The sequence below is a fragment of the Natator depressus genome, chromosome 9 (assembly GCF_965152275.1).
Source record: "Natator depressus isolate rNatDep1 chromosome 9, rNatDep2.hap1, whole genome shotgun sequence".
Taxonomy (NCBI): Eukaryota; Metazoa; Chordata; order Testudines; family Cheloniidae; genus Natator; species Natator depressus.
In genome coordinates, this window is record NC_134242.1 from 60,891,736 (window position 1) to 60,915,579 (window position 23,844).

At 48.0% G+C, this 23,844-nt stretch overlaps 1 protein-coding gene across 1 annotated transcript; it reads left to right on the forward strand.

Annotated features, from left to right (window-relative positions):
* Window positions 1–646: 646 nt before the first annotated feature.
* Window positions 647–23,844, forward strand: LOC141993222 (uncharacterized). The gene is made up of 10 exons (XM_074962651.1): window positions 647–683; window positions 3,468–3,539; window positions 4,051–4,164; window positions 7,420–9,105; window positions 9,703–9,802; window positions 10,140–10,288; window positions 10,463–10,575; window positions 18,754–18,843; window positions 22,289–22,411; window positions 22,986–23,844. The coding sequence occupies exons 1-10, from the start codon at window positions 647–649 to the stop codon at window positions 23,187–23,189; spliced, it is 2,688 nt and encodes an 895-aa protein (XP_074818752.1). The 3' UTR covers window positions 23,190–23,844.

The following is a 23,844-nucleotide window of genomic DNA, read 5'->3' on the forward strand; positions in this document are numbered from 1 at the left end:
ACAAGGTGGGGCTGTATGGGCTGGACAGAGCCCTTTACTGGTAGGAAGTTTTCTATTTCTCCAAAGCAGGCTTTGATGTGTACATAAATGTTGTGCAATCAGCAGCTCCTTGTTAGCTGTCCTTGTGCATTGCCACAGGGGGAATTCCCAGCTAGCTGGAGCTGTTTGTTGGTTACCCGTGCTCATCTTTCCTTTCTCAATTGATTATCAATTGTGTTGCAGACTAATGCACAGAGATTTTTATACGTATAATGGCATGTAACAGAGCCATGCACTCAGCCAAATGCACCCCTCGTTTAAATCCACTCCAGTCAGTGCAGGGACACCAGGGATGTACTTTTTAATTTTTTTTGCCGCACAGGCAGTGTTCCCTTTCCATTGTTAAATGTCCTCCGTCTCTAAGCTCAGTCTCCACACAGCAGGCTTTCTACAGACCGACACGTTAATTCTCTGGCCTTTGGGCCATGAATTTAGACACAAGGGGCTCGGTTCTCTGCACCTTCACACTAGCTTTATGCTAATGTAACTCCTCTGACTGCAGTAAAAGTGGTGTTATAGAGGCAAGGGCCAGGGAAAATCCATCAACCTGAGCAATCATCATTATGATACACCCACCATTCTTTCACTTTATAGGGATGCTCTCAGCATGAGGAGGTGCCTACATTTCCATTCCTTAAAGGCAGGTAAGTCTCGTGCAGCATCCCTAAATAATGTTAGATAGGTTTCACAGTAGCAGCCGTGTTAGTCTGTATTCGCAAAAAGAAAAGGAGTACTTGTTAGATAGTCTCCTGAGATTATTTATGAAATACCTCTTGTTTGGGTCTCTATTGTGATATAGCCTTTCCTTAACAAAAATACAGTTTGGGGTGCTAATTATCTACTACAAGTATGTACAGGGTGCCCATCACCACAGCATCTGTGCCTGCAGTTATTACTGGCATACTTTAAAAAACAATGACACCAGGCACTATGTGTTCATGGCTATTCCATTTATAAACCAGAATAAGCAGTGCAAACATTAGAGAGGGAGAAAAGTCCAATTAAGGTCCATTTAATCCCAATGCACATTTGGTCCCTATGCTGCTTTTACTAGTCCCAACGCAGGCAACCTGCATGATGGGTGTGGAAAAACCCAGCTGGTATCTATGGATGCAAATAGTGTGCAAATGCACTCCTTCCTAGTTTAGATACAAAACTGCCAAGTCATGCTGTAGTTGAAAAAATAATTAGTTCTTCTTCCTTCAGACAGTTAGATGGAGTTATATTACTGAGTAGATATAGCATGGGAAAGGTGGTAGATCCAAACAAATCTAGTGCACGCTGAAAACATAATCCATTTGCGTATGTTACAAACTGGCCGAGCTGTCTCCCATTTTACAATACCTCCCCATGCTAAATGGTGCTGATGCCACTGCACACCTGTTTATCGTATATTAGGGCCTGAGCCAAACCCTGTTAAAGTCAATTAAGAATGGGCTTGTTTACAGATGGAGTGACTCCAGAATAGCTATTCATGTATTCCAGAATAACTACTCTTGGTTAAGAGTGCCTTACTCCAGATTATTTTAATCCACTTTGGGTAAGAGTGTCTACACATGGAGTTATCAGGAATAGCTATAGCACTTTAAATTCACACTCTTCGTTAATCTGAATTAACTTTCAAGTGTAAACAAGCCCAAAGGTATCCCACTGACTCGAAAAGGCATTATGCTGTCAAAGAGGGGTGAGTATAATTAAATGTAATCATTGCCTCAGGGTTTAATGAAAACCAATTTGGGAGCAGTAATGGGGAATTAAACTGCTCTAGAGGGGAGATTCTGGGATGAAGCACAGCACAGAACTCGGAGCCTTTAAAAACACTAACATTTGGTCATACTCAGCCGTCATCCTGACCTCAATCCTGAGAAGTGCTGAGTGCCCCCAATCTAACTAAAGTCAATGAAGATTCAGCAGGAGCTCAGTTCCTCACAGGATTGGGCCCTATGTTAGTAATTATGTAGATGCAAATCGGTGGGAGGGAGTGTTTAACTGCTGGCCAATGCTGTAGAAATTTTCCCACAAAGCTCTATTAAGGCCCCTGCTTACCACTGTTTTCTGACCAACTTCCACTTGATGTGTAACTAACATCACCACTTAAGGCCATAACTGGATTTGACCCAATACACACATGATACACTGTGAGCACCTGAATTGCTGTTTGGTTCTGGTCTGTCTGAGCGTCTTTGCCTTTTGTGGCTGTTACTTGTTCTGCCATGGCCCCCTCGCTTCTCTTGCAGGCTGTATTCATCAAGTGACTCCTCAGTAAATGTGTCTCTGAGACTATCCTATCTGTTAACTCCTCAGACTAACATGACATTGCTTTTATAAGACAGGCCGTCACATAATGGACAATGGTCTGACCTGGCAGCTACTTTCTTGTAAAGAAAATGTGACGTTCTAATGCAGATCGCAGCTATTCTTGGCATTTAAAATGCCTTTGCCGAGCAGTTCATAGCCCCCTTCATACTCCCACTGGAATGTAGGATAGCTGTCCCACACATCTGGCCATCCCATGAATATCCGTATACAGGACTTCACCCTCTCCCATCTTTCTGCAGTGTCACGTGCTTTGAGGAACATTTGGAAGGGTAGCAACCATCTTCTCCAGTTCTCTGCCAGGTTCCCTTTTGCACTGGCTTCATGTTGGCTAAGATTTAGTTCTCCGCTAACCCCATGTCAACACAGGAGTGCAGATAAGATTGGAGTTCACCTGACAGGGCTCAGAGTTACCAGGGTTAAACCCCATCATAGGCCAGGGCTCCAGCACCTGCTGTTTCAGTGGTAAAGGCAGTGGGGCAATGAAGACATTCTTACTGTGGGAGAAAAAGACATAGGACATCCAGGCTGGATGGAATCATGTCCTCTTTGGAGCGCAGCCTGCAGGGGGCGGCATAATCGCATACCCTTGAGCAGGCCTGATTCCATCCAGCTAACTACAGCAGTGCACACACCAGCCAGTGTTGGCATTTCTAAATGTGTTAGGAATTAAGAGGAATCAGGAGACATGACGGAACCCAGGGCTGCTCAGAGAGTGAGGGTGTGCCTGTTAGCACCAGCAGATGGATTTTTTTAGAACTATTTTCCTCAGTACCCAAACTGTCCCATTGGCAACAGGGGAGCGTGAAAATAATCTCTGCCAATCATTTATAAGGTGTCCTTTTAGCAAGAGTTAATCAAGAGTAAAATTAACAGGCCTTCAGGGAAAGCTTGGAGCAGCACAGGCTGAGTCACAGACTGAAGTTTATTACGGTTAACAGCCCACTTGCATTTCCTTCTCTGCTACTCACAAGGGAAATATAACTGAAGCTGTGGCTGTTAGGGAAAGGGGTGGAGTGCTGGGAGGAACAGCAGCCAGTGGAGCAGGTTTGACTATAAAGAGCTAGGAAAAGGGAGAGAGACAGCATTTCAGCCTGCCTTTGAGTCTTCAGCAAACTTGGCCATGGCAGAGGGACGGGTCCAGTCACTTCATTACTCCATAGGGCTCCTGGGCATTGCTTCAGGTAGGAACCAAGTTTACCTGGCAAGGGAGGCTGGTGGTTGAATTGACTTTCTTGTCCAATGAGGTTACATATTTTAAATGGGGACTAACTAGATTCTGTTATGAAAGAAAGAGTTCTTCCCAGCAATGGGTTCTCTGAATCTTCCTGGCTTGGATAAAACCCTTAGATCTATAAACCAATCTGCATAAAGCAGTCAATAACATGTTTGTCTTGCCTTTCAAACACTGAGCTGAACTTTTCCATTTGGCCGGTTCTGGTTGGGAGTCAAACCTAAACTTTCCAATACAGTGTAGTTTCTAACATAATTCTTTATTGAGATTCACTTTCCTCTTTCTTTTCTCCTTCTGTCTCTCTTCCCTGGATTCCTCTTTTCCCTGATTGCTCTCTATTTCCATTCCTCTTTCTTGATTCCTTCTTTCTTTGCATTTTTCTGTTCCTTCTTCATCTCCCTCTGTCTCCCTTTTTCCTGGAAAGCTTTTAAGATGTTTCTTTCCCCCTGTGTTCCATGCAGGATCCCTCTTGCTAGCTGTGTACTCCTACAGCTTCACCAGCCCAGCCCCTCTGATCCCCAGCACGGCTCTGGGCATCCTTCTGTTTGTTTTATCAGCTCTCTTGGCATATGCAGGTAAGACCAGGAGCACTGGCAGCTAACAGCCCTTTCTGCAGCTTATATACATATTTTTGTACCGACCTCTATTTTGCCAGCCGATAACCTTGCCAGATCACTGATTCTCTCACCTGAAATGATATGCCAGGGCACCAGTTTTGTCAATGTGCAGAGGGACTTGAGAAAGAAACATCAGTTCTAAATGAATCATTTACTGAGTTAGGTTCACTGCACTGGAAGTTTGCTCATTATAAAAACAATTTCGAAGCTCTGTAAGAGTGGTAGTTTAAGGGAAGGCAGTGAATTAAACTGTGTGTTAGTAAGTAGTTTGCCAAGGTCATAATCATTTTAGGGGGAAATCCCAGGTTATAAAAAGTTTCAAACTATTTTGACAGACTGGAGAATTACTCATGTCTCCCCACCAGGGGGAATGAAGAGACTGATGCTTAGGTTTCAATACATTTATTTTAAGGGAGGCATTAATGGAATTACCTCGTGTTGGTCCTGGCATTTTGCTAGATATTAAACAAAATGCTAACCAGAGGGGAGTGGTCATGGGTAACAAAGCTTTTAACCTCTAAGTACTGGGTTCAGATCTACTCTCAGCCAGTGCTGGCACAAAGCTGCACTAAAGCCTGATCTAGAGTCCACTGAAATCAATGGGAATCTATCGACGGGCCTCACTGGGTTTGGGATCAGTCCCTTAGCATGGAGCAGCTTTTTGAAGGCCCTCGTGAAATGCATTGGTAGCCTTGGTTCAGTGGGCAGGTGCTGTCTTCACGTCAGGCCGTGATCAATCATGACAGGCCAGTGAACATCCTAGGGTTGCCAGGCACCCAGTTTTCGACCAGAATGCCCGGCTGAAAAGGGACCCTGGTGGCTCCGGTCAAAACCGCTGATCGGGCTGTTAAAATTCCGGTCGGCGGTGCAGTGGGGCTAAGGCAGGCTCCCTGCCCACCCTGGCTGTGCACAGCTCCCGGAAGTGGCTGGCATGTCCGGCAACTAGGTGCAGGGGCAATAAGGGAAGCTCCGTGTGCTGCCTCCGCCCCCAGTGCCAGCTCTGCAGCTCCCATTGGTTGGGAACCATGGCCAATGGGAGCTGCGGCGGTGGCTCCTGCGGGCACAGGCGGCACACACTGCGCAGAGCTACCTAACCATGCCTCTGCCTAGGGGTCGGACATACTGGCCGCTTCTGGGAGCAGCATGGAGCCAGGGCAGGCAGGATCCTGCCTTAGCCCCGCTGTGCCACTGACCGGGACCCACCTGAGGTAAGTGCTGCCTGGCCAGAGCCCGCACCCCAAACCTCCTACCTCAAGTTGGAACCCTCTCCCACACCCAAACTCCCTCCCAGAGCCCGCCCCCCTCCCACATCCCAACCCTCTAACCCAGCCCTGAGCCCCCTCCCAGAGCCCACACCTTGCACCCCCTCCTGCACCTCAACCCCTTACCCCAGCCCTGAGCCCCCTGCTGGAGCCCGCACCCTCTCCACCACTCCAACTCCCTGCCCCAGCCGGAGCTCCCTCCTGCACTCCAAACTCCTCACCCCCAGCCCCTCCTTAGAGCCTGCACCCCCAGCCCTCACCCTCACTTCCTCCCGCACCTCAACCCCCTTCCCCAGCCCTGAGCCTGCTCCCGCGCTCCAAACCCCTTGGGCTCAGCTGGAGTCCCCTCCTGCACCTCAAACTCCTCATCCCCAGCCCCACCCCAGAGCCTGCATCCCAGCCCTCACTCCCTCCCACACCCCAACCCTGCCCAAGCCTAGAGCCCCCTCCCACACCCTGAACGCCTACTTTCTGGTCCCACTCCAGAGCCCACACCTCCAGGTGGAGCCCTCACCCCCTCCCACACCCCAACTCTCTGCCCCAGCCCAGTGAAAGCGAGTGAGGGTGGGGGAGAGTGAGCGACGGAGGGAGGGTGGCTGGAGTGAGTGGGGGTGGGGCCTCAAAGAAGGGGTGGGGCAGGGGAGGGGCCTCAGGGAAGGGGCAGGGCAGGGGCAGGGCAGAGCAAGGGTGTTTGGTTTTGTGCAATTAGAAAGTTGGTAACCCTAGAACACCCGCACATGAAGGCTTGAGAGCTCTTGTACCCTTAGAGGTGAATTGCCTAATTATTACTTAGCCCAGTAGTTTGGGGGCATAAACGCAAGGGTTAAATTATGGCCACCCTGCACTGATATAAGTGTGGAGCGCTTCTTATCCCCAACACACTTGTGCAGCAGCAGCCATGACTGCGTTGCTAGCTACATGGGAGCACTAAAGGAGAGGTCAGTCAGCACTGCAGTCTCCGGGGGAAGTATGTCAGGGCAGAGCAGATGTAACAACTGCTGTTTCTAAGGTTACTGCACCCCAGCCCCCTTGAGTCATAGCTGTTCCTCCACTGCAGAGGCACAATGCCACAATGCCTTGCTCTAGCAGTGCTCCCGCTCCCGCTCCCAACATGGCGCTGGTTCACAAGGCCATAACGGAACGGAATGGAAATGGGGAAATTCTTGGGTGCTAAGTTCCAGCCCAGAATGAGCATCTCCCAGCCTAGGGATAAACTTTACAACACTAGGGGTTAGTAATGTGATCGTGGAAATCCTGAGGCACCATGGAAGGTGCTGGTCTAATATAGGAAGCGAAGAGGGCATGTAGCATGTTTGTAAAGTTGTAATACTGTTTTTGGGGTGATAGCGGAATTCCATTCAAACTCACATTTAACTTTAAGTCTCTCTAATCAAGTTCTCTGTCCACTTTCAGAGACAGGGCACTGTATTAGATTGATCTTGGGTCTGATCAGGTCTGGCAGTTCCTATGCTTCTTTATGAATGACTGGTTATGTATTAAGTGCCAACAAGTTGCTCTTTGCTGTACATGGCATGTAATACACACAGGCTCTACCCCAAAGGGCTGACAATCTAAACTAGACAGAAATGGAGCGGACAGGATGCACCGGGAAACCCAGATCACCAGCACTTTAATTGTACAGTCTATTGTGACAATTATTATTGACTTTCTTCGTATGGCATAATGGAATTTAATGAAGAGACGATAATGGCTTGGGGGACACAGACTGGGCAGGATGGTCCATGGACAAGGGTTGGAGGTGTGGAAAATGGCAGAGAGTTTGTTGTGGGAACACGTGTAAGTTCATTATCATTAAGAAGTGATACAATTTACGTCAAAATATGGCGCTGGGACGTGTCACTCTGGCACACTGACAAACACAGCCTGTTGTCCCGGTGGTGTCTCTACAAGCTGGTGGCATCCCTGCTTCCTTTGTTTATTTCCCTCGTAGGAGTTCAGAAGAGCCTGAGAAGTGCCCCCTTGTTCAAGTCGCTGTGTCTGACCATCTCAGTGCTGTGGTGCAGCTATGGAGTCATCCACATCCTGGCAGGGCAAGGGGTCCTGAATGGCATTGATGATTTCCGCAATGCCGTTGTGCCTGGCCTGGCAACATTTACTTTGGGGCTCCTCATCATTGGGGTGGTGGGCATCCTTCAAAGAGAGCTCATCCTTGCCATGGTTGCTTCTTGCATTTCGCTTGCCTGTGCCCATGAAATTGCCATGCTTTATAACACAGCTTTTGGTTCCTCGGCAGTGGCTTGCAATTATATGATTGTCTGCTTCATTGGGAGCTATTTTGCTATGGGGAGGGGTCTTTATTTCCTCAGCAAGGAGAAAATCACCCTTCCTGGCACAGATCTGGCCAAGAGCAAGACCAATGAGCAGGTCCAGGCCAATGGTGCCAACACAAATGACTTGGCAGTCATTGGTCTGATCTTGAACATGCTGTCTGCCAGCGTCTTTGGCTGCAGGCTCCTGGGAGTGACCAGCAATCTATTTGTGGGCCAAGTACCTTGGCTTTGGGCAGCTGGGATTTACCAGATTGGGGTCTGCATTTTCTCTTACCGGGCCCTGGATACATTGGCTGCCACATTCTTTGGTTTCACCTCGGTGTTGAAATTTGCTGGAGGCTATTCTCTCCTGTACCGGATCTGGCAGCAGGATGAGCCGGTTTTCCCCGTCCCTTTCTTGGTGGTTTTCGCTATCCTCTTTGCTGTCTTGGCTCTTTTCATCACCATTAAAAGCCTGGTGGATGGCCTGTATTTGCTCTTTTATGTGGCCTACTGCATCGCCCTAGCCTGTCGCCCTCATGGTTTTTTTGAAGGTGGTCCCCAAGGTGTGGATGTGGCCATCTTTGTGGCCTCAGCCCTTATGGTTCTCATTTACCAGTACAACATGAAGGCAAGTGCCAAAATCCCTACAGGGGAGGGAATGGTCCAGGCCTTGCTGTCCCGCAGCAGTCATCTCAAACTTCGTGAAGGGAAAGACCTTCATGCTCCCTACCTTGGCTATTCCAGGTATGCCGATGCCGAGGTGCTTGGCTTTGCATGCAGCGTCCTTGCTTCCTTTGCTATCACGATGACAGTGGACCCAAGGGCACCACTTGCTACCATTGTCATACCCTGGGTAGTGGTAGCCGGAGGGATCCTTAAGCTTTTATGTGGTTCAGTGGCCTTTGCCCGTGGTAAGACCTTGGAGAGCAGTGCCTTCATTCTCTATGGGGTCATGTGGATCATCTGGGGCTTAGCCAGATATGGTGGTCTCTATGGCACTAGCAGGGGCTTCCAAGTAGCTGTAGGCATCATTGCCCTCATGCTTGTCAATTGCTTCATTGTCTTCTGCACTCTCTTCCTAAGCATTTCCTGGTTCATTTACTCCCTCACCTTCTTACTCATACTCATCAGCTTCTTGCTGGATGCAGTCAACGCCATCCCAGCTGGCTATGATATTGCTGTCACCATCATCTTTGGGCTGGCCAGCTTCTACTGCTTCCTGTCTGCTCTTTTCAACAGTACCTTTGAAGGTTCCCACTTCCCTGTGGGCAGGCCTATTGTGAAACTCAGTGGTTTTGGGGGAGGAAGCACGAAATGCCTTCACTTGCCTGCCAGGAAAGCTTCCTCAGTCAAGCAAATTGCAGGTAAGGAAAATGTATAGTGGAGAGAACAGGGGTAGGGGTTAACTGAGGGGTTTCATTTTGAAGAGAAGTCATGATAGAAGAAGAACTACATTTTTTTCCCCATCTGAATCTAGAAACTTTGATTATACTATGGCATTTTGACCAAGGCAGTATGGTCAAATGGTTAGAGCAGGAGAGTGGGAAGTAGGGGTCAAATGCTCTCCTGATGTAAGTGGGAGAAATTCCATTGAAGTCAATGGCGTTGCACCCACTTATGTGGTTCAATATCTCCTGGTTTCTGTCCCTGGCTGGCCATCCCATCTACTTCATACAAATCCCACAGGCTGGCACTGCAACATGACACAGCTTCTGGGAATCCTTGCTGGGATATTTCAGGGGATAGAGGGGGAGGGTTACTCTCTGGATAGTGGGATGCCTACATGCCTGCCTGGATGTAACCCATAACTCTCCTTTAATGAACACTGGAAAATATACTGTAGTGGGCAACCCTTTAGCAGCCAGGGGATGAAGCCAAGGGCCCGTAGTTTGTCTTGTCCATCTATATCTCTTCTGTGAGTTTATGACTCAGGAGTTATCTGGGTTGTTTCCTGTTCTTAGAGATCATGAAGAATGGAGGAGCTTGTGGCATCCCCACCGACACAGTGTATGTTCTGGTGGCAGCCTGCAATCGACCTGATGCCGTAGAGAAAGCTTACAAGTAAGTGTTTTTACTACAGGCCCAGGCAAGGGCTTCTTTTAATAGTCTAATGGAGACTCTAGTCACAGGCTGTAAGTGGCAACTGACAGCTGCTGTTGGGCGGTGTCTGCTGCAGCAGGTCTGAAGGTGCAAGGGCCACGATTCAGCCCTCATAAGAGCAGTAAGCCTGCGGGTGACGATCAGGGTTAGAAGAGGGAACAACTAGCGGGGTAATTGTCTCTGGAACATCCCTGGCTGCTGCCAGCTGATGGAACCAATTGGCTGGGACATCACAAGATTGTACAAAGAACAAAACGTGGGGGCTAAAGAGCATTCCTTTCTTTTGTCTTCTTTACAGGTCTAAGCGCCAGGCTCAGGATCGCCCCATGTCACTTTGGATTTCTAGTCTGAAGCAGCTCGAACCTACGAAGCATTTGTTCAACCCCATGCTGTGGGAATTCATGGCGGCTGCCTGGCCATCTCCCATTAGTCTGGTGGTTCCCAGAGGTGAGAGAATATTGTTGCTGTCAAGCTTTCCCCAAGGTGGAGAGTAGTGCTGAGCCAAAACACAGCAACGCTGTGCACCAATGCTGGGCCGTTCCTTGCTTAGGTACATGGTACCACCACTGTTTGTAGACTCAACCCACATCAGCAAGTATTGTGTGGCTCTTCCCCTTACAGGGAAATGGGTGGACTTCCTGGGGATGAAAGACTCTGCCAAATATGTCGGTACCTCTCAGAGCATCGCCATCCGTATCCCCGACTGCTCCGTCACCACACATCTCATTGATCTGGTGAGTGACCAACGCACATCTCTCTCGGCTTGCTAAGGTCAAGCAGCAAGAAAAGTGACAGGTCTAATGATCACGTGGGCCACAGTGGACAGGTTTGGTGTCAACAACTAGCAGTCAGCACATGGTGCAATGGCTAGGAACGGGTATCAGGAGACCTAGGTACTTCTCCCAGCTTTGTTACTGTCTAATCTTGGGCAAGTCACTTCACCTCGCTGTTACTCCTGATGTAAAATGAAACGATACTAAAGTCAGTCAGGAATTTGTTGATAGGAAATTGCCAATTTGTCAAAAGCAAAACATTCAGTGGGAAGGATTTGGAAAAAAAAGTTTTGGAAGTGTCAAAAGCTCCTGTTTCGATATTTTCAAAACAAGAAATGCCAGTTTTCCTGTTCTGAATGACTTTTTGTTTTGAGATTGAAGCTGAGTAAATAATCGTAAAAGGTCAAAATTGAAACAAAATGTTTTGACTGACCCAAACCAACAGTTTTTTTGGATTTTTGGTTCCTGAAAGTTTTGGAGATTTTGACATTTCATTCCGATTCAGGATGGGGGGAAAATGGTCAAAATCTCAACATTTTTCACGGGATTGTACAATCCTTTCCAGCCCAGCTCGAGGTGATACTCACTTTTGTAAAGTTTTGGGGAAGAAAAGTGATGAGTATTATTATTACTGGCACAAAAAACTTCGTTAAGCTTAAGGTTGCAGGCACACCTAGCAGTTGTTTGGTTGCACAGTTGCTTACAAGAATGTTTCAAAAAACCCAACAATCCAAATGTTAGAAACCTAGAAAATGCATAATTATCACCCCCCTTGTCCGATTCACTGTATATTTACTAGAAAAGTTCTACCGCCATCTTACATCTAACCTCATATTTTGAATGCAATATGATCCTTTTTTGGACCGTGGAACAAATGATGCTTATTCAACCTAAATTATGGAACCAATGCCATTGCTCCATAAATTACCCCCAGCAGTGGTACGTGGGGTGACAACATCGCTGCCCAAGTGTGCCTGTGTTAGTATAATGCAGAGGTGGACAGCTGTATTTACCGTACCAAGTCACAGAAACAGCTCAGTCCAAGGATGTGATCCACATAGCTTCCATCTCAAGGCAACTCCTCTCTCTAATGTCACAATGCCACATGCTGAACGCTCTTTGTTTTCCCATTTGATACATCCTTAAGGCCATTTACTCTGGCCTTTGCTGGGTAGAAAAGCTTTTGCCCTTTCCTGCTTGGTGCTGAGCACTTCTCCTGCTGTCTTCTGTATGAACTCTTGGTGGCAGCAGCAAATGAAGGTGTGGTTGGGTGTAATTCAGTGGTGTTGCCGGCACCCAGTGCCAGAGGCGAACAACAGCAAGGTTCGTTGCCCGGTATGCGTCACCCAATAATCACAACGGGGTCGAGAAGCAGAAAAGTTTATTTGCAGCTGCAAACAAGGTACAGGGAGATTAGAATCTCAAATCCTGCACACAGAGCAGGAAGTTACACAGGCTTGTATACATCCTTTCTTCAGCATACTTATCCAATAGCAAGCTGCCCTAAGTATCCGTATAGCCAGCCAATCCAGTTACCAGCTAGTTCCCTTGTTCTCTGTACCAGCTGTTAAATCATACATAAAGCTGCTTTATTCAGCATTGTTCTTCCATATCTGCCCTGTTTGGCCTTGTTTAGTTTCAGGCAGTCTGACTTTGCAACATATTGCAGATCCTCAGCATAACTGCTATGAGTGCCTTCAGGCGGGGGGGCGGGGGCAAGGACACTTGGGCCTAGTGCGAGGGGGCTTCATCGACACTTGTGGTCTTCCATCCCCTCGAGTTACCTAGTGGCCATGCCCAGTGTCCCCAACAACTCCCTCCTTTGAGAACACTCAACAGCCTTGGCTCTGAGTTTTCTCACTTGGGCTACTTATTTCTTTACAATAGGACTTTGCATAAGCACTTTGTGATAGCCTTGAAGAGAATGACTTATTAACTTTTGCAAAAGGGCCCTGATACATGATACTACACAGCATAATACCATTAATACAAGCAATACAGGAAAGAGAAGTTTCAATAACACGCTAAATAAACCACCAAGCCAAAACGACAAACCCCAGCCTGAAAACAAGGCTTGCAACCAATCGCTCTCGGGGGCAGTATAGGCAACCTGTGCTCCGGCTCGGGCATGGGCCTCAGCCTGTACCACCTTTTCATAGATCTCATAACTGCTATCATTTACATATACACAACATCGGGGCCCGACAAGGGCACAAACCCCTCCTTGGGATGCCAAGAGATAGTCCAAAGCCAGCCTGTTTTGGAGGGAAAACGTCCTGAGCTGCTGTACCTCTTTATTTAATGTTTTTGCTGCTGACCCTAAATCACTAACCGAGTCCTCTAACTCTAAGGCCACTTTCTCAAGTACCATTTGCAGCCTTACAGTATAGCGGCCTATGCATGCCATGGCTGGCCCGGTAAACAGTGGCGCTATTCCCAGTACAGAGCACCCTACAAATTTCTCGGTTGTGTGAGGGGATTCTTTATATTGCCCTCCAATGCCGTAGTCAGTCCCCGCAGAGTCTTTTCTCGGGACTTAACAGAGGTATTTCGGGCATTTTTAATCTTTTTTTTTGGGCAGTGTGGCAGTTATTGACAGATGAGGAACTCCATGAGCTATATAACAGCTACCTGTCCAGTTGGCTGGCAGCACCTTGTAAGCCTTTCGGCCACATACAAAATAGTGACCCTGTAGGGCCTAGTAAGGACTGTTTCTTAAGGGGATTCCTGGGATATTTAAGGCTGCTTTGGCTGCTTTTCCAAACAGTTCATATGCCCCTAAGGGGGCATCCCATCCTCCTGATTGGGTACAAGTGGGAGTGTTTCTAATTGTGCCGTTCAAGTTACACTTGACATAGGGACCACTACAAACCCACCATTGGCTTGCTACATTGGAGATATTAACTGGACGGCAAGTTATATTTCCAAACCCTTCTTTTGTAGTAAGATTATTTGTAAAAGTTTCCCTAAAAGGGGAGGAACCATTACATCCACGCTGCTGGCCTCCCTTCTTGGTCTTTATCCAATACCCATCAGCCCACTGTGTAATAACACAGGAGCTTCTTCCCACAGGACGCCCATAGTGATCAGATTGGTTTCGGGTAAAACATAATACTCCCTCAGTGAGTACTGCAACTCAATACTCCTGGTCCTGATAGGTGGCTTGCTGTAAAGAGGTCTTGTTCCAGAACGGCAAGTCCGTTCTTTCCTGCTCTTTGGTGGCGGCTAATTTTGCTAGGGTCAGGGGCAGCATGTCAAGGGGCAATCCCGTTTTGGGGGACAGTGGAGTTGGAGCACATACCCAGCAATCAGTCTGGTTTGTTAAAGTAGCAACATGGTGCGCAAGCGAAACAAAGGAGTTATGCTCCCGATATGCACAGTTTGGAAATAACAATACAGAGAATAACAATGTTACCCAATTAATTATTATCAGAGTCTTCCCAACCCAGGGTCTCCAGTATCTGGGTGGGCCCATTTTGGCGTTAAGGTGCCCGCTATTTTTGTCTCTTAAACAGTAGCTTTAGCCCGAGATCGTCACTAGATGAGGAGTCAGCAGGTTGGACGGTCCACTGTTCTGCTGACGAGGGGGCGGGTACTGCCTTCAGACGAGAGTGATGGATCCAGTTCTTGTGTCCCTCAATCTTTGCCGCTGTATGGGAGATCAGCAGGATGGTATAGGGTCCTTTTTACTTTTCCTGGAGAGGCTTGTCTTTCCAGGTATGAACAAGCATGGAGTCACTGGGCTGTAAGGAGTGGACGGGAGAGTCCAAGGGGAGAGGCTGGGAATCCTTGGTATACCTGTGAAGAGACAAGAGAACAGCAGACAGGGAACACGTATACTGTGACAAAAAACCATTACCCAACTCCCATTCCCCTGACAGAACCGGGGTGCCATTCATAGGCTATGCCCTTCCAAACATAATTTCAAAGGGACTAAGCCCTAATCTACCCTTTGGGAGAACGCGGATACGGAGTAGGACAATGGGCAAAGCATCAGGCCATCTCAGTGAGGCTTCTTGGCACACTTTTGAGAGACGTCATTTAAGAGTCTGATTGGTACGTTCCACTACCCCACTGGCTTGTGGTCTCCAGAGCGTATGGAGTTTCCAGGGGATCTGTAAGGCATTTGAGATGCTTTGGATGATTTTTGACGTGAAGTGTGTCCCGTTGTCAGATTCCATTCACTGGGGGAGTTCAAAGCGAGGAATGATCTCCTTAACAAACTTGAGGGCCACTGTTCTGGCAGTGCCATTACGGCATGGGAAGGCTTCTGGCCATCCGTTGAACCGATCCACTAAGACAAGGAGATATTTGAACTCTTGGGTCCGGGGAAACTCATTAAAATCTATTTGCCACACCTGTCCGGGGCCCAAAGTGGGTTCTAGGGCAGCTGGTGGCACAGGATGTCCTGGTCGGGGGTTATTCTTTTGGCAGACTAAGCAGTCCACTTGTACCTGGGCAGCCAGGGGTCCGAGTCCGGATGTGATAAAGTATTTTCCCATTAGTTGGATAAGTGCTTCCCTGCCAGCACGAGTGGTTTGGTGCAGTTTCTGCAATACTGGCCGGATCAGGCCCTTTGGTAGAAGGACCTTCTCTGCTGGGGAATGGAGCCATCCCTCCTTTTCCTGGAGACCAAGTTTGTCAGTTAGCTGTCTCTCCTCCCCAGAGTACTGAGGGGTTGGAAGCTCCCCTACTGATGGGATAAGGGCATGCATATGGGCGTTCTCAGTCTGAGGAGGTGGCAGGGTGGCAGCATGCTTAGCCTCTCTATCTGCCCTAGCATTACCGCTGGCCACATCTTGATTTTCTCTTTGATGGGCTTTACAGTGTACCACCGCCACTTTCGAGGGAAGTTGTACGGCTTCTAGGAGCCGGAGGATTTGGGGCCCATACTTGACTGGGGAGCCTTGGGCTGTCAGCATTCCCCTTTGCTTCCATAGGCCAGCGTGAGCATGTAGCACCCCAAAAGCATACTTTGAATCGGTAAAAATGTTGACCCGCTTTCCTTTTTACAGTTCAAGTGCATGGGTCAGGGCTATTAGTTCGGCAAGCTGGGCAGAGGTCCCAGCAGGCAAACCTGCAGCTTCCACAGTGTCATGGAGGGTCACAACAGCATAACCCGCCCTCCTTTGCCCATCTATAACAGTACTGCTACCATCAGTGTACCACTCATAATCTGCATTTGGGAGGGGTACATCCTTTAAATCCAGACGGCTGGAGTACTGGGCATCTATGATCTCTAAACAGTCATGTTCCTGTTCCTCTGTTTCTGGCAAGAGGGTGGCTGGGTTAAGGGAGGGGCAAGGCTGTAAGGTGACTTCAGAGCTCTCTAACAGCTTAGCCTGATACTGAGCAATCCGAGCCTGGGTGAGCCAGAGCCCACCCTTTGTGTCTAGCAGGGCTCGGACCATATGGGGAGTATAGATTTGCATATCCCCTCCCAATGTTAGCTTCTCAGCTTTCTTAAGCACTAGGGCAGTAGCTGCGACCGCCCGTAAACATGCCGGCCAACCCTTTGCTACCTGATCCAGTTGCTTAGAAAAATAAGCCACGGGACGTGTCCATGCTCCTAACAGCTGTGTGAGCACTCCTAGGGCCACCCCCTTTCGTTCATGTACATACAACTGAAACAGCTTAGAGAGATACGGCAGGCCCAGAGCCGGGGCTTCCATCTACTTCCTTTTCAAGATTTTAAATGCCCTGTCAGCTTCTGGGGACCAGTGAAAGGGGTCGTGATCCGTTCCCTTTTACACAGTCGTACAGGAGTTTAGCCCATAGTCCAAACTCTGGGATCCATATCCTGCAAAAGCCTGCCATACCCAGAAAAGCTCTGAGCCGTTTACGAGTGCTTGGGGTAGGGACTTGACAGATAGCTTCCTTTCTTTCGCTTGAAAGCTGACGCTCCCCTTGCCTCAGCTGTAACCTGATTCCGTTCCACCTCAGACAACAGAGTTCTCAGGAGGATATTACAATTGTTCCAATCCAGCTTGTGACTACTGAGACACCCCTCAAAGACTGAAATAAACCAGCTTGGGTTTGTTGAGAATTCCCCAGCCTGTGTTTTAAAAGCTGCTAAGTCTATTGGATTGAATGGCACATGGGTGTAAACTTGCATGGTGGTAGCCTGATGTCCATCTGCCCCTGGACAAGCCACAACAGTCTCGGTAATCAAAGGATAGAGTCCCACCGAGGGGGCAATCTCTGTAACCCGAGGCATCCTACCCTTATAAGGTGGGGGTGTGGGGGCCAAAGGGGATACCGGATCTGCCATTACAGCGGGGGTGGAGGTCTGGGGACTAACATTAGCTGCTACCGAACCAGTTGGAGTCAAATTACAGCTCTGCAGAATTACAGCTCTGTTCTATCTCTTAAAGCCATAAACGCTTGTGCATACAGATGTTCATTCCATTTACCCATTCACTGACAAAACAAAACTAATTGGAGGATCATATTATAATTAATTGACCCTCCTGGTGGCCACCGTTCCTGGTCCTCTAGCCAATATTGAGGTGAGTCTACTGTACAAAACCTTTTCAATTTGCTTTTTGTCATTGGGTCTGATCCAAACACTTTCCAGTTTGCTAGAATGCATTCTAGGGGTGTACACTGTGCCCTAACCCCCGAGCTCTGTCCCTGTCCCATACCTATAGGGTAACTCTGGGCGTCCCCAGGTTCCAATAGAGCATGCAATCCGGATTTCAAAAGGTTCCTACCTTATCCAAGGGACCGGTTCCCCACCGTCACCCACAGCTGCTCTTCCCCTATGTCCAAGGGACCGGTTCCTCACCATCGCCCACAGCTGCTTCTCCACTATATGAGTGCCTTGCACCGTTGTGCCCTCCGGGGGCGATCAAATCGCGTCTCCTCCGAGGCCATGAACTCACCGGTGCGCGCTGGGCGTCAGTTCTCGCCGCAATCCTTGACCTCCAGGAGGGGTCCAGGCAAGGCTAAATAGCGGCCTTGTGGCCCACCCAGGGACGCCAAAAGCTGTTGCTGGCACCCAGTGCCAGAGGCAAACAACGACAAGGTTCGTTGCCCGGTGTGCGTCACCCAATAATCACAACGGGGTGGAGAAGCAGAAAAGTTTATTTGCAGCTGCAAACAAGGTACAGGGAGAATAGAATCTCAAATCCTGCACACAGAGGAGGAAGTTACACAGGCTTTTATACATCCTTTTTTCAGCATACTTATCCAATAGCAAGCTGCCCTAAGTATCCATATAGCCAGCCAATCCAATTACCAGCTAGTTCCCTTGTTCTCTGTACCATCTGTTAAACCATACATAAAGCTATATATCTGCCCTGTTTGGCCTTGTTTAGTTTCAGGCAGTCTGACTTTGCAACATATTGCAGATCCTCAGCATAACTGCTATGAGTGCCTCCAGGCGGGGTGGGGGGAGCCAAGGACACTTGGGCCTAGTGCAAGGGGGCTTCATCGACACTCGTGGTCTTCCATCCTCTCGAGTTACCTAGTGGCCAGGCCCAGTGTCCCCAACAGTGGCATAACGGCTGCACAGAGCGCTGCACGTGGGAAACTTCCTACAGCAATGCTGACCATTGCACCTATGCCCCATTGATACAGCTCCAAGTGGGGCCACATTGATCGCCCAGAACAGTGCGATGGCTGGTGTTCCTGTACTAAGGCAATTTATTTGGAACCTGATCCTGACCTTCCACAAATCAGACCCCTTCTCCACTGCTGTGTCTGTGGGCCTTTGCTGAAGAAACCATAACACCCTGAGTGCTCCTTTGATAATTTGCTTGCTGCCCATATTTACATTGGGGTTCCAGTGTAATTTACTGTCCCAGGAAATTAAAATGTTTCATTCCTTCCTGAGGAAGTGTGCTCCAGGAATTATTTTGGGGCAGTTCTCTGGCCTGTGTAATCCACGAGGTCAGACTAGTTGATTACAAGGGTCCCTTCTGGCCTTAGAATCGATAAGACCTCCTCAATTCAGCCTAATTTTCCATATCTTCCTCACTGTACTGTTGTCCTCACACTCACACTCTGGCACTCTCCTTCAGTTAAAATGGGTTTCAACAAACAAAGCATAAAGTGAAATGAATCCCTGAGCATTATTGTTTCTGTGCTGGAAGCTCTGTTCAAAACCCACTTTCTCATTTTGCTCTCAATTACCAGGTTGGCCCCATTGCAGTCACATCAGCCAATCCAACTGGAGAAGCAGACACCACTCACCACAATCAGGTGTACGCCAAACTGGGAGACAAGGTAATCACCATGTGCTTCTTCACATTCATCATGGGAGCTGAGGGAGATGTGATTGCAAGTTGATATCGATTTGCTCCCAGAAGGCAAGTCAGTGGTTAAAACTAAAATCCAGGGATAGATTGTAAATTAGAAGCTCATTGAGGCTTATCCCAGAAAGGCCAGGGAGGGAGAGAAAGAAGGCTGGAAAAATAAGGAATCAAAATAAACACAAACATTTTTATTTTTCATGACACAGTCTGTGACCCGCCACTGTAGTTGGTTTCTCTTCAGATTCATAAGGATGTGAGTGCCATAGAGCATTTCATAGAATCATAGAATATCAGGGTTGGAAGGGACCTCAGGAGGTCATCTAGTCCAACCCCCTGCTCAAAGCAGGACCAATCCCCAATTAAATCATCCCAGCCAGGGCTTTGTCAAGCCTGACCTTAAAAACTTCTAAGGAAGGAGATTCCACCACCTCCCTAGGTAACGCATTCCAGTGTTTCACCACTCTCCTAGTGAAAAAGTTTTTCCTAATATCCAACCTAAACTTCCCGCACTGCAACTTGAGACCATTACTCCTTGTCCTGTCATCTTCTACCACTGAGAATGATCTTGAACCATCCTCTTTGGAACCACCTCTCAGGTAGTTGAAAGCAGCTATCAAATCCCCCCTCATTCTTCTCTTCTGCAGACTAAACAATCCCAGTTCCCTCAGCCTCGCCTCATAAATCATGTGTTCCAGACCCCTAATCATTTTTGTTGCCCTTCACTGGACTCTCTCCAATTTTTCCACATCCTTCTTGTAGTGTGGGGCCCAAAACTGGACACAGTACTCCAGATGAGGCCTCACCAATGTCGAATAGAGTGGAACGATCACGTCCCTCGATCTGCTGGCTATGCCCCTATTTATACATCCTAAAATGCCATTGGCCTTCTTGGCAACCAGGGCACACTGTTGACTCATATCCAGCTTCTCGTCCACTGTCACCCTTAGGTCCTTTTCCGCAGAACTGCTGCCTAGCCATTCGGTCCCTAGTCTGTAGTGGTGCATTGGATTCTTCCGTCCTAAGTGCAGAACCCTGCACTTATCCTTGTTGAACCTCATCAGATTTCTTTTGGACCAATCCTCCAATTTGTCTAGGTCCCCCTGTATCCTATCCCTACCTGCCACCGTATATACCACTCCTCCTAGTTTAGTATCATCCGCAAATTTGCTGAGAGTGCAATCCACACCATCCTCCAGATCATTTATGAAGATATTGAACAAAACCAGCTCCAGGACTGACCCTTGGGGCACTCCACTTGATACTGGCTGCCATCTAGACATGGAGCCATTGATCACACTACCCGTTGAGCCCGACAATCTAGCCAACTTTCTACCCACCTTATAGTGCATTCATCCAGCCCATACTTCTTTAACTTGCTGACAAGAATGCTGTGGGAGACCGTGTCAAAAGCTTTGCTAAAGTCGAGGAATAACAAGTCCACTGCTTTCCCTTCATCCACAGAACCAGTTATCTCATCATAGAAGGCAATTAGATTAGTCAGGCATGACTTTCCCTCGGTGAAGCCATGCTGACTGTTCCTGATCACATTCCTCTCGTCTAAGTGCTTCAGAATTGATTCCTTGAGGACATGCTCCATGATTTTTCCAGGGACTGAGGTGAGGCTGACCGGCCTGTAGTTCCCAGGATCATCCTTCTTCCCTTTTTTAAAGATGGGCACTACATTAGCCTTTTTCCAATCTTCTGGGACTTCCCCCGATCGCCATGAGTTTTCAAAGATAATGGCCAATGGCTCTGCAATCACATCCGCCAATTCCTTTAGCACTCTCGGATGCAACGCATCCGGCCCCATGGACTTGTGCATGTCCAGCTTTTCTAAATAGTCCCTAACCATTTCTTTCTCCACAGAGGGCTGGCCACCTACTCCCCATGCTGTGTTGCCCAGCGCAGCAGTCTGGGAGCTGACCTTGTTCGTGAAGACAGAGGCAAAAAAAGCATTGAGTACATTAGCTTTTTCCACATCCTCTGTCACTAGGTTGCCTCCCTCATTCAGTAAGGGGCCCACACTTTCCTTGGCTTTCTTCTTGTTGCCAACACACCTGAAGAAACCCTTCTTGTTACTCTTAACATCTCTTGCTAGCTGCAGCTCCAGGTGCGATTTGGCCCTCCTGATTTCATTCCTACATGCCCGAGCAACATTTTTATACTCTTCCCTGGTCATTTGTCCAATCTTCCACATCTTGTAAGCTTCTTTTTTATGTTTAAGATCCGCAAGGATTTCACTGTTAAGCCAAGCTGGTCGCCTGCCATATTTACTATTCTTTCGACACATCGGGATGGTTTGTCCCTGTAACCTCAATAGGGATTCTTTGAAATACAGCCAGCTCTCCTGGACTCCTTTCCCCCTCATGTTATTCCCCCAGGGGATCCTACCCATCAGTTCCCTGAGGGAGTCGAAGTCTGCTTTCCTGAAGTCCAGGGTCCGTATTCTGCTGTTTCCCTTTCTTCCCTGTGTCAGGATCCTGAACTCGACCAACTCATGGTCACTGCCTCCCAGATTCCCATCCACTTTTGCTTCCCCTACTAATTCTTCCTGGTTTGTGAGCAGCAGGTCAAGAAAAGCTCTCCCCCTAGTTGGCTCCTCCAGCACTTGCACCAGGAAATTGCACCAGAAAATTTCTGGACCTAGAAGTGTTAAAGCCCCTGACATTCTAGTGTTCCAGAGCCCTTGGGGATGTCAAAGATTCTAGAACCCTTGTTGTCTTTTGTTTTAGTTTTCAGAACTAAAGTTCTAAGTCTATGACCAATGCTGTAGAGACTAGAACCATTGGGAGTTATAAAATGTTCTGAATCTTAGGGGACTCTCCTCTTCCATGAGCACTGCCAATTAAATTACCAGATCCTTGTATTTTCCAGTTTTTAAACTCTGAAAGCAGAGTTAATGCTTAAGTAATCCCATGACCATACTGGATATTTCCCACTGAAAATACAGAACTTGAGACAACAAGTTAATGGCAAGTTCATGTGAGGATGACTTAGGCTCAGAGTAAGGGGGATCACTGTTCTTTCACCATTCTCACATCTGACCATTCTGACATCCTACGCATACAGAGGCAACCTTAGAGATGCTCAGCGGATGTAAACCAGCATAGCTCCGTTAAAGTTAATGGAATGGTGCCGATTTACACCAGCTGAGGATCTGGCCCTTGAGTTTTACTTAGTGAACTAATTCCACTTTGCATTGGTCAAAGTCACCCAAGATCACTGGGTGACTTCTGGAAATCACCAGGGATTTCTGGTGACTTTGGCCAATGCAAGGTGGAAAAAGGAGAGGGAGGGGATGGGAATCTGTAGCATGGCTGTAGGTAATGCTAAATCCATTGAGAAAGGGGAACTCTCCCCCCTTTAACCAACTGCCTGAGAAGGGTCCTGTAATATGAGTGTTGCTTACTATCAAGGTGGATGCAGTTCTATGCGATGGGCCTTCTCCAGAGAACATTGCCTCCACTGTTGTGGACTGCACCAAGATTGAGAGTGGAAACATAGGGTTCTTCAGGGTTGGCATTGTTCCGAAATCCCAGGTAAACCATCTCTTTTCTGTATTTCTCTTCCCCTTCTCTCTCTCTTTCCCTTCTCCACTGAGTGGGTACTGGAAGGACAGGGAGGCACCCAGATCCACAAGGAGGCAAAGACATCTCTAACAGTCTAGTGCTGGAGAGCCAGGGACTGAGAGTTAGGATGCCCATGTCCTGTTCCTGAGTCTGATGTGACCCTGGACAAGTCACTTCCCCTCTCTGTGCAAGAGCTTCTCCATCTGTAGCATGGGGTTATGATACTTGCACATTTATGTAAAGTGCTTTGAGATCCAAGGTTGAAAGATGCCTCATATGTTAGTGCAAAGGGTTTTCCTTATTCCATTATATTAAAAGATGGAGGGGAATCCATTGCCAGTCAGCAGTTGGGACTTTGAAGTGTATGTTCTTCACTTCTGCCAATCCAAGAGTCTTTGAGCTGAAGTGAAGGCTGGGTGCAACTCGCAAGAGAGAGGGGCCAGCCAGTGTGGCTTTAAAAACACTATGGTATCTTGTGATGGCAAAAGAAGTTAGTGCTGTTGCCACTCAATATCCAAGTCCCAATCCTGTTTGTCTACTCTAGGTACTACAGATTCTGGAGCAAGTGCAGAGGAAACACATGCAGGGCCATACCAATGGCAGCATTGCAATGGCGGGCCAGAAGAAGCAGCAGCACCTCTCCCATGCCATCTCTAATGGGATACATGCTGCCAGCCCAGAAGAGAGCACATTGACATCATTCACTAACAGTGCGTTCAGCGCTGATGAAGAGGGAGCAAAGCTCTGAGCAACCCAGTTACACATTCACCTGGGAAGGGCTTTCCAGTAAGTGACATGCAGATAAAAATAGAGGAGATCCTGGTCTTAGGTGCAGCGAATCCACCCTTCTATGCATACTGCTAAACTGTCCCTGCCTGGGGGTGATTTATAACCCAGGAACGTACACTGTTAGTTTGCATCTTTGGAGTCCACCAGATTTCACCAAATACGATCTATGATCAAACAGTCTTACTGGAGTGATTTACTGGCCCCAGATCCCTCTTCAAGGGTTTATTCTTCACCCCAATTTGAAGACTGGTCATATGGCCTCTGATTTGGGAAAGTCTTTCTGTTCATGTTACTTATATTGATTTGTTTAGGAGGGAACCCTACATGAAACAAGTGGTGAACCCTGCCCCCCTCCCCAAAATAGACCTTTTCAGAGGCTTGAATCCAGGGGTCATGAGTGCAGTGTAAATATCAAGGTTGATAGGAGATGTCCCTGGATGTTGGCACCTTCTTCCAAGAAAGACAGGTACCTAAAGTTTAGCTACTTGGCTCAAAATGAAGATTGCAGAAGTAGTGGAGTTTCAGGAAAGACCCTCCTTTCTGAGGGAATGATATCGCCCTGGGAGCTGACAGTGTCTACACTGCAGGCACATTTTTGAAGGATCAAATGGACT